The sequence below is a fragment of the Vigna unguiculata genome, chromosome 11 (genome assembly GCF_037176805.1).
Source record: "Vigna unguiculata cultivar grain cowpea cultivar isolate G323 ecotype 2 chromosome 11, ASM3717680v1, whole genome shotgun sequence".
Lineage (NCBI taxonomy): Eukaryota > Viridiplantae > Streptophyta > Magnoliopsida > Fabales > Fabaceae > Vigna > Vigna unguiculata.
Genome location: NC_140802.1, coordinates 4,616,035 through 4,628,485, shown reverse-complemented (window position 1 = coordinate 4,628,485; position 12,451 = coordinate 4,616,035). Strand labels below are relative to the sequence as shown.

Sequence of the window (12,451 nt, the reverse complement as noted above, 5' to 3'; positions counted from 1 at the left end):
TTTGCTTGAGAAACAATGTATCATACTGCTAAGTGTGTCTCCTTTAGCACCAAAGTTACTAATGAAGAAGAAGATGAGAATTATAAATTATATATGTATGGATTACAAACAACTAAATAAATTCACAATCAACAACAAATATTTGTTGCCTAAAGTTGATTATGTGATGGACCAGTTGTAGGGAACAACAATATTCTTTAAGATAGATTTGAGGTTAGGGTACTATTAGATTTTAGTTTAGGATAAAGATGTACAAAAGACAACTTTCAAATCAAGGTACAAGCACTATGAGTATATGAGATGTTGTTTGGTGTAACAAATGCCCCCAACCCTACTCATGAATTATGTGAATGGAATCATTCATTCCTTTCTAGATATGTTTGTGGTAGTCTTTATAGTCTTCTGTGCAAGAGTTGAAGAAGAAGGAGAAGGTGGGAAAATTGTGGTGGTTAATTGTTAAAGGCGTAAGAGGAAGAGATTACTACGAAGGAGAACTTGACTTTAGCGATGAGATAATTGTTAAAGGTGTTCTCGTTCTTCATCATCACCATCCAAATGCAAAGGACACCTCAATAGCTCTGCTCCTTTTAAGGGCCTACACTAGCAACAATTTCATTGTCAAAATAAAAACACAAAATCAAACAAACATATGATGCATTTCAATTACTGGTGAAATTGGATTGAGTGAACCTTAAAAACACATTGACTACGATACATGTGATGAGTATGTCCCTAAGTCGCTAGCAATGAAATACGGGACGTGATCAACCAGACAATGGATAGAGATGACCATAATAGTTAAGTGGCGGTGAGTCAGGGCAACGAGTAAGAAAATAAGGTGGAGGGAGGATACATGATTGTTTCCAAATAGTGGTTTGTATTGACATGTGGTCGCATGGTCACCTGATGTTAACACTAATTCAACATGAGAGACAATGTTGACTATTTTAAATAAAATGAAGACTAAATTAAAAAGAAGAAGAAGAAGAAATCATACTAAATAATCCTATAAACATGGAATCAAAATACCAATTAAACTTACTTTCTTATGTTTTTTTTATATTTAAAATGTACACTTTCTTCCTCAAAAATACAAAATATACAAAATATTATTTTCACTCCCTATATATCAATTTATACATTTAATTATATTTTAAATATGTTTTTATGACTGAGACTAAATTCGATCATATATTAAAATAATCTATGTTTTAAGGAATATTGTTATGAAATTTATATTAGAATAATTAAATTTTGTTAAATGTAGTTATAAGTTAATTTGTAAAAATCCATTTCAGAATTTAATTACTAATAACATATACAATATTTATAACTTACAAAATAATTTACTCACTTTTCTATAATATAATTTATTTTCTTATTTGATTAAATGTTCTTTCAGAATTCCCTGTAATATAATATCTTTATGTGGTGAGTTGAAGACTTCATTCACCTTTATTTGTATAATATATAATATATAATATATATAGTAAAATATGATTTAAATTTTAAAACAAATGGAGAAATGTGAGTATGAATGAAGTGTGAAAGTACATTGAAATGTGGAATTACTAACGTTTGTTTCTGGTTTTTGGACACTCCCATCCCACTCTTCCTCGGTGTGACTCAAGCTCTTCTTCCTCTTCTCATAATCGCTAATATCCAACGACAAGGGTTTGTGGACATAAACGCTGCGTTTTCATTTCACTCACAATCTCTGCCTCAACCCAGTTCCTTCTTTTGGTCCTCAGGTGAGTGAATTCTGCTTTCTTGTTCATTTACAACATATAATGCCAACAAGTTTAGATTTTTTAAATGAATTTATTTATCTATGTTTATGGTAATTAAGAAACATAATGTTTTTTTAACCATTGCTCGTTTTGAAGTGACAAGAATCAAATAATTATGAATGGGTTTTTATGACATGCTCTTTGAGAACTGTAAAAGCGTAAGATTATTTTGGGTCAGCAATTGTAGTGAAAATTATTGTATTTGTTGGAGATGATGTTGTATTCTCAATGTGTAGTTTTTTTTTTTTTTGAAGAAAAAGAAAGAGAGAAAATATGTTATTGAATTGAATGGTTTATGTAAAAATTTTGAAGCAAAATTGAGTAGGTGGTCAGGAAAATTATTTTTATCATATTTGGGAGTATTTTCTTTGCACATTTTTAATTTTAATGTGATTCAATGGTTGTCTGAGGTGAGGAAAAAAAAGTTATTGGATTGAAGAGTTTGTGTATTTTTTTTGGAGGAATAATGGATTGGTGTTCTGAAAACTATCTTTAATAATGTTTGAGTATTTCCTTTGCAAATTTAGGTTTTTATTTTATGTTATTTATATTTCTTTAGACCAGGCAAAGGTGGTCTAGCTTATTTTCTAGCCCAATTTCAACACTGAAGCAGATAGTCCCTCATGGTTTAATAAAATTACTGTCATGGCAAATTTCCAAAGGATCTTGCAGTTTGTTAATTTAAGGTTCAATAATTCTACAGTAATCGTTTTTTTTTCTGGCTTTATGTTGTGAATTTTTTAAATTTAGTTTAAAATTTTCATTTGCTAGACTTTTATATTATTGTATTCTTTAACATTCAACATCTCAACTTGATGCCCCGTTCTTTATATAGAACAAGTTTACATTTGTAGAAACCTCTAACATTAACATGTGAATTATTTTAAGTGCATTTATCTTTTCACATGAAAATTAAATTTAGTTTCTTTTTATACCAATTTCAATTTGATCTTCCCTGAAAATGATTCCCTAGTTTCAATTAAGGGTTTTCCGGAACACATAGATATAATCTTTCTCCGAAGTTAGTCAAAATTGTGACACTTTTTTTCTTTTAATTAAATCACCCAATCTGCCAAAAACCTTGCTTTCTTGTTTAGAATAAAGTAGCATTATCATGCAGTAGGATCTTTAATATCTCTAATTGGTTGTCAGTATTTGTCATTTTAACATTTTAAACTTTTGGACATTCCTTCAACCTTCTAGGTTATAGAATTTGAAACTTACTTCCTAAGTGCATAATTGTATTGTATTCTATGAACTCTTTCAGACTGATGTATTTGTTCAATGCATTATGTAGGTAGAGATAATGCAGGAAATTTCCATCATTGCTTCTAAAGGATTAGCACAAGTCATGTTTTCCAGTCCTTTCAAGGAGAACAAATGAAGCCTTTGTATCATTTGCTAAGATATCATGAACGTTGAGGCAGTAGATGAAGGGGAAAACAGTGATAGACCAGCTTCTGAAAATGTTGAAACTGAAAAAGATGAGGAACAAAATATGAAAGTAAACTTGGCTGAAAGAGAAGTAAATAGCCAGGATGGTGATGCTTATAGGAAACCACTTGTGGGCATGCTGTTTGAATCTGAAGATTTTGCAAAATCATTTTATGATGCATATGCAAGAGATGTAGGATTTAGCACACATGTTGGTCAATTCTACCGTGCTAAGCCTGATGGTCCAATTATAACTTGGGACTTTGCTTGTTCCAGAGAGGTATTTAAAAGGAAGAACATAGTAAGTTGCAATGCAATGCTTAGGGTAGAGAGAAAAGATGCAAACTGGATAGTGACGAAATTTGTTGAGGACCATAACCATTCCCTTGCTTCCTCTAGAAAGGTGCAGAACCGTCAACCCAGTAGACATTATGTAGGTGCTGCAAGGAATGTTATAGCGACATTTGATGCCCGGAATGAATCTTGTGCCTTGAATGGAAATCATTTCGATCCCATTAGTTCAGTTAGGAACTCCTTTCCAGCAGAAAAATGTCATCCAATGAGAAACATTGGGTCGCTTACCTATGCAAGATCTTCTCAAAAGAGGACTCTTGGAAGAGATGCTCAAAATCTTCTGAATTATTTTAAGAAGATGCAGGGTGAAAACCCTGGCTTCTATTATGCAATACAACTAGATGATGAAAACCGCATGACCAATGCATTCTGGGCGGATGCAAGGTCAAGAACAGCTTATAATTACTTTGGTGATGCTGTGATTTTTGACACAATGTATAGACCAAATCAATACCAAATCCCATTTGCTCCATTTACAGGATTCAATCACCACGGCCAGATGGTTTTATTTGGTTGTTCATTACTGCTAGACGAATCAGAGTCTTCCTTTACATGGCTATTCAAGACGTGGCTATCTGCTATGAATGATCGACCACCTGTTTCCATAACCACAGACCAAGATAGAGCCATACAAGCAGCCGTTTCTCATGTGTTCCCAGAAACTCGCCATTGTATTTGTAAGTGGCACATTTTAAGAGAAGGTCAAGAAAGATTGACTCATATTTACCTTGCTCATCCTTCGTTCTATGGTGATCTATATGGCTGTATCAATTTTTCTGAGACTACTGAGGATTTTGAATCAACATGGAAGTCTCTTCTTGATAAATATGATCTCCAGAAAAATGATTGGCTTCAGGCAGTATATAATGCTCGTAAACAATGGGCCCCTGTTTACTTTCGTGATACTTTCTTTGGTGCTATTACTTCAAACCACGGGGTAAACTCCTTTTTTGATGGCTATGTAAATCAACAGACAACCATACCTTTATTCTTTAGGCAGTATGAAATATCACTTGAACATTCATTGGAAAGAGAAGTAGAAGCAGATTATGAGACTATTTGTAACACGCCAGTACTGAGGACTCCATCACCAATGGAACAACAGGCAGCAAATATGTACACTAACAAGATTTTTGCAAAGTTTCAGGAGGAACTGGTTGAAACTTTTGCATATACTGCAAATAATGTTGAAAATGATGGTGTTATCAGTAAATACAGGGTTGCAAAATATGAACATGATCACAAGGCATACATGGTCACATTAAATATGTCTGAAATGAAGGCAAACTGCAGCTGTCAGATGTTTGAATACTCTGGCATTCTTTGTCGACATGTATTGACTGTTTTCACTGTAACAAATGTCCTTACCCTTCCATCACACTACATTTTAAAGCGATGGACAAAGAATGCAAAATCTGGTATTGGAACTGATGAAAAAACAACAGGTCCACTTAACATTGAAAATCTCACTATACGTTTTAATAGTTTATGTCGAGAAGCCATTAAGCTTGCTGAAGAAGGGGCAATTGCCGTTGAGACTTATAATGTTGCAATGAATGCTCTGAGAGAGGGTGCTAAAAGGGTAGGTGTTATGAAGAAAAATATTGCAAAAGTCAAACCTCCAAACACTCAGGGTAATGGATGCTGTCAGGAAGACAATAGCAAGAAGAGCCCTTCATCAATTTCAGATGTCATCCCATCACTGTGGCCTTGGCTAGATTCAGTGTCAAATCACTTGAATCATAGCGGCCTTGGGCTTCCTGTTACTGATCTGAATCATCCTAGTATGGCTCCTGTTTCTATTCACCAGGATGGTGGCCCTCCAGATAATTCTGTATTGATTGGAATCACCCTCGTAATTATTAGTCATTTCATCTACTTATGCTGATAACTGCTTTACTTGACTGTTATTTATCTATGCAGGTTGTCCTCATGTGTTTCAAGTCTATGACTTGGATCATCGAAAATAAGAATTCAAGCCAATCTAGTAAAATTGCAGTTATTAACATGAAGGTATGTATAACCTATGTTCTCTTTACAATTATCTTTTTTAACCGAGAAACAGATATCTCAATATCCCGTGTCGCATACTTTGATTAATATAATGTGGCTTCAATATTCTCTGTAGTTGTAAGAGATCAACTTCTTCCAGATATCTATTTAACACTCATGTTATCTGTTTAAAATACTTACAATCTAGGTTATTTCACTTATCATATTGTTTTCCATGTGTAGATAACAGTTATAACGTGCTGAAATATTCTTTCCTCGCTGTTAATTATTTTTCTCTTCCTCTTGCAGCTGCAAGATTATGGAAAGAGCCCTTTAGGAGAGACAGAAGTGCAATTCAGGGTGACAAGGGTAACTTTGGAGCCTATGTTGAGATCAATGACTTACATTAGTCATCAGCTAAATGCACCAGTCAATAGAGTTGCCGTCATCAATCTGAGGGTATGTAAACTCAGATCATGATCATATACTCTTACTAGATCCTAAATATTTCACAATCAATCAAGTATAATCTTTTTGTCGATGTACATATCCACTTCGAATGCTCTCATTTCATATAAGTGAAACCTCCAATGAGGGTTACAATCTTTAAAGTTTGAGAAGTTCCACTGATGATTTTATTTTCCTTTCGTTTTCACTGTGGTTACACTAATAGTATGCTGAAGTATTTATTACTGAACTGTTTAACCCTTCAATTGAAATTCTTTACCACTATTTGGTATAAATAACCATCTATAAAGGCACCCCCTAATACCTAAGTTCTTATCATAACATTGCTCGTGAGAGTTAATGTCATTCTTAGAATCCGGCTATCATTTTGTTATAAATGTGTTATGGCTTATGTACAATGTTAAGCTATTTATTCTACAAAATCTGGGACTCAAACATTGTAATAAGAATTAACTAGCTAATGTATATTGCTAGATAAAGAAATCAATCACGAGCTTTGACCTAATAGCTTAAACTCTTAGAGTAGCTGTTTCTTCTTATAATATAAGAGCAATTGTTTTGGCTGGGACAAATATTGGGGAAACAGCAGTATGAGTAGGTGTTATAGTCCAGTGATGAGCAGTGAGATGGCTTGGTTTGGTTAATAGTTGTAACAAGTTGGAAAATACATGAAAAAGGTGGGCCAAGTCTTTCTGGCAATTGGGTTCCCCAAACCTCAACAAGTGGTATTATAGATTTTATGATTAATTGGTTAAGAGTTCAATCTGTGTGACTTTCATTCTTTCTTAAGTTGAATATTTGTACATGGTGGAGCTGGTCTTTGTATTGAACATGCCTACAAGTCCAGTGTTTTTTTGTGGGAATGTGTTAGATGCAAATTCAATCACAAGCCATTTGTTAGCTTAAGCTGATTGGAGAAGCACATTGAGAGAACACTTGATGTCGATATGATAAGGAGGAGGTCAGTTGCACGGTCTCTAGAAGTGAATGCTCCTAAGCAAAAGTATTTGTGAATCATTGTAATGCTTTAGAGAATTTGTAAAATTTAATTAAACTGGATGTTGAAGTCTCGGTATTATATGGAACTGAAGTAGATTCTGTAGCATATTTAATGTTCCATCATTGTATCAATGGTACAAAATATACTAATAAGTCCAATTTCTATAGAAGCTCAAATAACTTCTTGTATGGTGGATAATTAATAAATTTATTAATTTTCATTCAGTCTTAAAGGATATGGGTGTAAAGCGGGAGCTTTTGGATGACTAATTTATTGGAAATTAGAGTTATAAGACTATATTAATCCAGACAATCTGATAGCTACATGGTTATTTTCTTTTGTATGATATTATCTGAATTGAGAACATCCAGCAGTTAATTCCGGAGCATATGATATCTTGAAATGCAAAATAAAATGTTTTCTTTTACCATGTCACGGGTTTGAATCCCAGAATCGTATCTTCTGGGAGAAATTTACCTAACTACCAGCCCTTGAGTTGCATGAACAATTATTTTTATGCAACTTCTACTAAAAGATACTTTTGATTATAAATTCACCATGTTAGTGATTTTAGATAGTCCAGCAGTATTTAAATTATTCTTAGACTTGATATTGATCACGTTATTTTGATTATTTTAGATAGTGAACTTTAAGATTTCCAACTTTACTAAATCAATTGAGATTTGTACCCATTTATACTATAATTTGACCATCTGTAGTTAATATGAGATTTCCAATAGATTCCATATTTCTTGTACAGACATGAGTAAGTATGCAACATATGCAGTCTAAGAAAAAAGTTTCGTTGTGTTCTATAAGATTGTGTTATGTCCAAGATATTTTGTCTAATTTTATAGTTCTACATCATCCAGCTCCAGGATACGAAGACAACTACTGGGCAAACTGAGGTGAAATTCCAAGTTTCTAGAGATACTCTCGGCTCCATGCTGAGATCTATGGCCTACATCCGGGAGCAGCTCTAGGAGTTGTAAGCATTCTATTTCCAGCTTTTTGATTTCATCTTTTATTGGAAGTATTGGATTAAAGGTATAAAATTCTATACTCTTCATTGTTTTTTCTGGATATTCAACTTAAATGATAACAATAATAATGATTATCTGAATATATTTTTATTGTGAGTGTAAGAATTTTATTAGGCTGGACCTGTTTTATTTGACTGTGCTTGTACTTAGACAATAACAGCGATATGAATAGGCACATACGGATTTCGTATCTCATCATTATATTATCAGTATCATAATATATCATTTCGGAGTTCTTTCTCTTTTTCTCATTTGTATATTAGCAGTGATAGTCTCAACAGCAGTGGCAAATATGTACTAATTTCCTTAACCTCCCTTGTCTGTGAATTTTCAACAAACTCCTTGTTTTCCTTTTTTTTCAGACTCATCTGTCATGTGTCATCTTGGTTTCTATTTTGGTTATTAATTTCAGATTCATCACCATCATGTGTCATTTTTTACAGTTATATGTGGTTGAATAAAATTCAATGTCAATGTAACTAGTAACATATCACTATCTTTGTTATTGTTATCATTGTTATAAAGGATAGAGAAGGAAAGAGAGACAAGTGTGAAGAGTACTGTCTTAGTTTCTTCTTTTTTTCTCTTTTGTTCTGGTTTAGTATAGATATGAATAGGGTATCGTAAGTAGCTTTAATAGTAAGATTGAAATTGCATGAAACATGTAATTGTGAATTTGTGATTTGTTTTGTTGGAGCTGGATGCCAATCATTGTTTTCTTGTACGTAAAAGTTGAAACTAGTATATTCTACTGGCTGGTCAGATTATTCCTGCTCCAACTCTCAATTTGTTCATTGTATTTTAAATTTATATGCGTATTGTTAAATTATAGGGACATGTGCGAGAATATGAGGAATTTACAAAAGTGAAAAGATAGCTACTATTGAGGTTGGAAGATATGAGATTGAGACAAGGTACTTTTCCCCATTCCAACAATAATAGAATGACCTTTTTAAGGTGTTCTTTTGTTAGTTTTAACACAATTTCATGAAGCACAAAGAACAGCTTCAGAGGCATATGGTGAGCTGTGCATGAAAAAATCCTTTCACTTTTATATTTCTTTATTTTATATGTCCAGTAATTTTATAATCAAGTGACTATTGAGTTTTCTCTGCATTGTTAGGATTATAGGTTTTTATATATTTCTATTTTTATAAACAAACTAAGGCACTAAACCTTTTTATCCATGGGTGAAGTTTGTTTTTCTTTAAAAAAAGTCTTGTTACCAATTTCACTACATCGGTCCTCCTTATTACAGTAATTGCACAAATATTGCTTAGTTTTTATTGCTGAGCAAAAAAAAAAACAGCTTAGTTTTTATTGATCATAATCTGCTCCTATTATGCTTATTCTCTTCAAAGTTCTATTTGTTGTAGTTTTCTATAGAATTCCAAACTATCTGTGGTTTTGTGTTGGTTGCCATTGCAACTTACTCAGGATTATACTTTTAATTATTTAGTCATCTTTAAACTTTATTTCTTCTTTATACTTGGTTGAAAATGAACCTTTTCTTATTGAAATGAATGTTTTTAGTTTGTTGAACACTTGAAGGTTGATATACTGTCCAAAATGCATTTTCGAATTGTGCAATCTAGAATACATTTTTGGATTGTGCAACTTGAAATATATTTTTGGATTTTATAATTTAGAATACAAAAACAGATCCTAAATTTCAATATCCAGAAATGTATTCAGCATTGTGTAATCCAAAAATCTGTAATATTATTCTGTATTGTACATTCCAACCAATTCAAAATGTTCTCTATCGAGGAAGAAATAGCCTTATATGAATAGTCTATAAAAACCATGAGTTGTTGCTTATTCTTCTTCCTCCCTAGGGGCACCGAAAAAAGTTAAGGAAAGATGCTAGTTTTACAATGCAAATCACTCACCATTTTCAGCCTGGTGATGAGATACACAGAGGCACACTTGCATTTTTAATACTAATTGTCAATATGATTTTATTTCATCTAAATTAATTTTGTTAAAATATAGGATAAATTGATCCTTTACACATAAATGAGTCTGAAATTCATGTTTTTTGGCGTCTTTCTTAGTGCCTCTGGAGTGTTTTATGCATTTTTTTACTAAATTTTTTGCCTGGTTTTTTATACCCAGCTTGCATTATTGCTGCAAGCTACTCACTATGTATATTAAAGATGAAATTAAACATAATTAGTGAAGATATTTGATGCTATTTTATTTTATTTTGAAAGTATTTTATATTTTGTTCATATTATGGAAGAAACCGAACATAATTAGTGAAGATATTTGATATTATTTTATTTTATTTTGAAGTTATTTTATATCTTGTTGTAATTTAATGATTAATATACTTTATATTTTAATTTAATTTTTTTATTTAAATTTGGGAATTTACGTGAGATACTTGAAATGCTTATAGTGTTTAAGAAGTATATCTATATTATTTTAATATAAATTTTGCAGGTGCAGTTATAAAAACCAAGACTTATTAAAATACAAGGTATACAAACAAGTTATTTTATAATACGGGTTTATGTAGATACAAGCCGATCCATTCACATACCCAGTTTTCATTTCTTACATCAATAATTATGAAACAACATATTCAACATTTCATCAATAAAAAATTATAAAAAAAATTATTACATAACTTTCCTTTCTTGTCTTTTAGTTCCAAATAAAGCTCATGTCAGGCATCAGTGTCATAACATGAAAATGTTATTAAAGAAAAGAAAAAGAACATAAAAACATGGGGCTAGACCCAGGATAAAATTACATCACATACATAGACAAAGAAAAACCTATTATGAAGAAACAACTGAGTAAGTACATGAATGGAAATTCCTTAGCATATTAAGAGGTTTATCATTACGTAACCCTCCCACTTTCCAAGAAAGACTTCTAAAACTTTTTAGAAGTACTTGTTTTAGAAGATTTAGTATTAACTTTCTTTGATTTATTTTTACTAGGTTTTCTTGTAGTTTGAACTGGCTTATCATTCTTTTCAGTATTAGAAAATTCCCTCTCATCATACATATTAGCTCATTTAGAAGTTAAGTTCAATTCTTTCGCAAATTGCAACCATATTCTTTTTATTTATTTATTTATTACTCTATACTATTTTATTGATTGTAGTTGTCTACTACTACTATACCTATATTATTAGGGCATGTCTAAACCATCATAAATTATTCTCTCAAATTTGGATTCTTGGGTTTTTGGTATTGCCCCTATGTTGAGCCCTCATAATAAATTAATGGATATTGATTTTGATGCTTTAAAATATATTAAAAACCTTTTTAATATACCAACATTAATATATTTTGAAGGTTCAATAGAGGAACATTAATATATTGATCTATTGATTTTTTATTACTCTAGATCTCTCGAGAAGAATTCTCATTCAGTGTTTTTCTTTTCCCTTCGAATTTGCAGTAAGTGAGGTGGTTAGAAAACCTAGATGTTGTACCATGCTTCAACTTGAAGGAAGAATTTCTGCAAGATAAAAGTTTTTCTTGCATTTGGTTCCTATGGCAAATAATGGCAGTAATATTTAATTACAGGTAAATATGTGTGCATATGGACAAGAACATTTAAGTGTGTTTCTGAGATGAGTTTTTTTCTATGGTAGATATATGACACCTTCAAAATCATTTAAATCCTCTTTCATTGTATTTTTCTTTGTTTCTATCTCCCCCCTACCTTTTATAGCCTGTGTTTATAGTTTCTTCCATTCAACTCAACCTTTTCAGAGTTCTCACCATTTCAATTTGTTTTATCCCACACACAAAACACACCATCCTAATTTTTCATCCCTTGGAACTGGAAATTCTTCATTTTCTTTGAACTCTAGAAAAAAAAAATCTTTCTTGTACCTGAAGATTTGTTTGGATTTTGAAACAAAACTCTTAAATTGCTTGTTTCAATAGTTGAAGTAGGTAGGGAGTGGTAGATTTTTTTTTTTTATTTGAATATTCTCACTTTCATTGAGTTAGTGAGGTTCAAGATGGAGAAGCATTGAGATTAAATCAATATATTAGTAAATCTTAGAAGGAAGGAAAAGAGTAAGAGTTCAAGGTAGAGAAGGTAATTGAAAATGAAATTTATTTAATAATACCAATCATACAAATAATAAAAAAAATGAAAGATGGTGCTTACCTTAAGGTACTAGTTTTAGTTTAAACATTTTTAAAGACTAACTAAAAGATGACAAATTTTCAAAAAGCATAAAAAACCCAATGAGTCGATTATTTGTAACCAAACAAAAAGTTTTCATGCCTAAATTTTTCTGCGTTGTTAGGGATGCTTAGACTGCAAAACAAAAGGTGGAATTGTTAAAATGTTGACTCTTACAAGTCCTAACTACACAATTATCACGAATTGTT

At 31.8% G+C, this 12,451-nt stretch overlaps 1 protein-coding gene across 2 annotated transcripts; it reads left to right on the top strand.

The window, feature by feature from the left end:
• The first annotated feature begins 1,530 nt into the window (after positions 1-1,530).
• Positions 1,531-11,740, top strand: LOC114169611 (protein FAR1-RELATED SEQUENCE 3-like). Of its 2 annotated transcripts, none has more exons than XM_085669034.1 (7): positions 1,531-1,751; positions 3,088-5,362; positions 5,502-5,591; positions 5,880-6,029; positions 7,911-8,026; positions 8,914-8,995; positions 11,502-11,740. In XM_085669034.1, the coding sequence occupies exons 2-3, from the start codon at positions 3,202-3,204 to the stop codon at positions 5,546-5,548; spliced, it is 2,208 nt and encodes a 735-aa protein (XP_085525160.1). In that variant the 5' UTR covers positions 1,531-1,751; positions 3,088-3,201; the 3' UTR covers positions 5,549-5,591; positions 5,880-6,029; positions 7,911-8,026; positions 8,914-8,995; positions 11,502-11,740. The 2 variants fall into 2 exon arrangements, with proteins under 2 accessions (XP_085525160.1, XP_027910649.2); XM_028054848.2 differs by having other exon boundaries at positions 3,088-5,412.
• Positions 11,741-12,451: the final 711 nt, after the last annotated feature.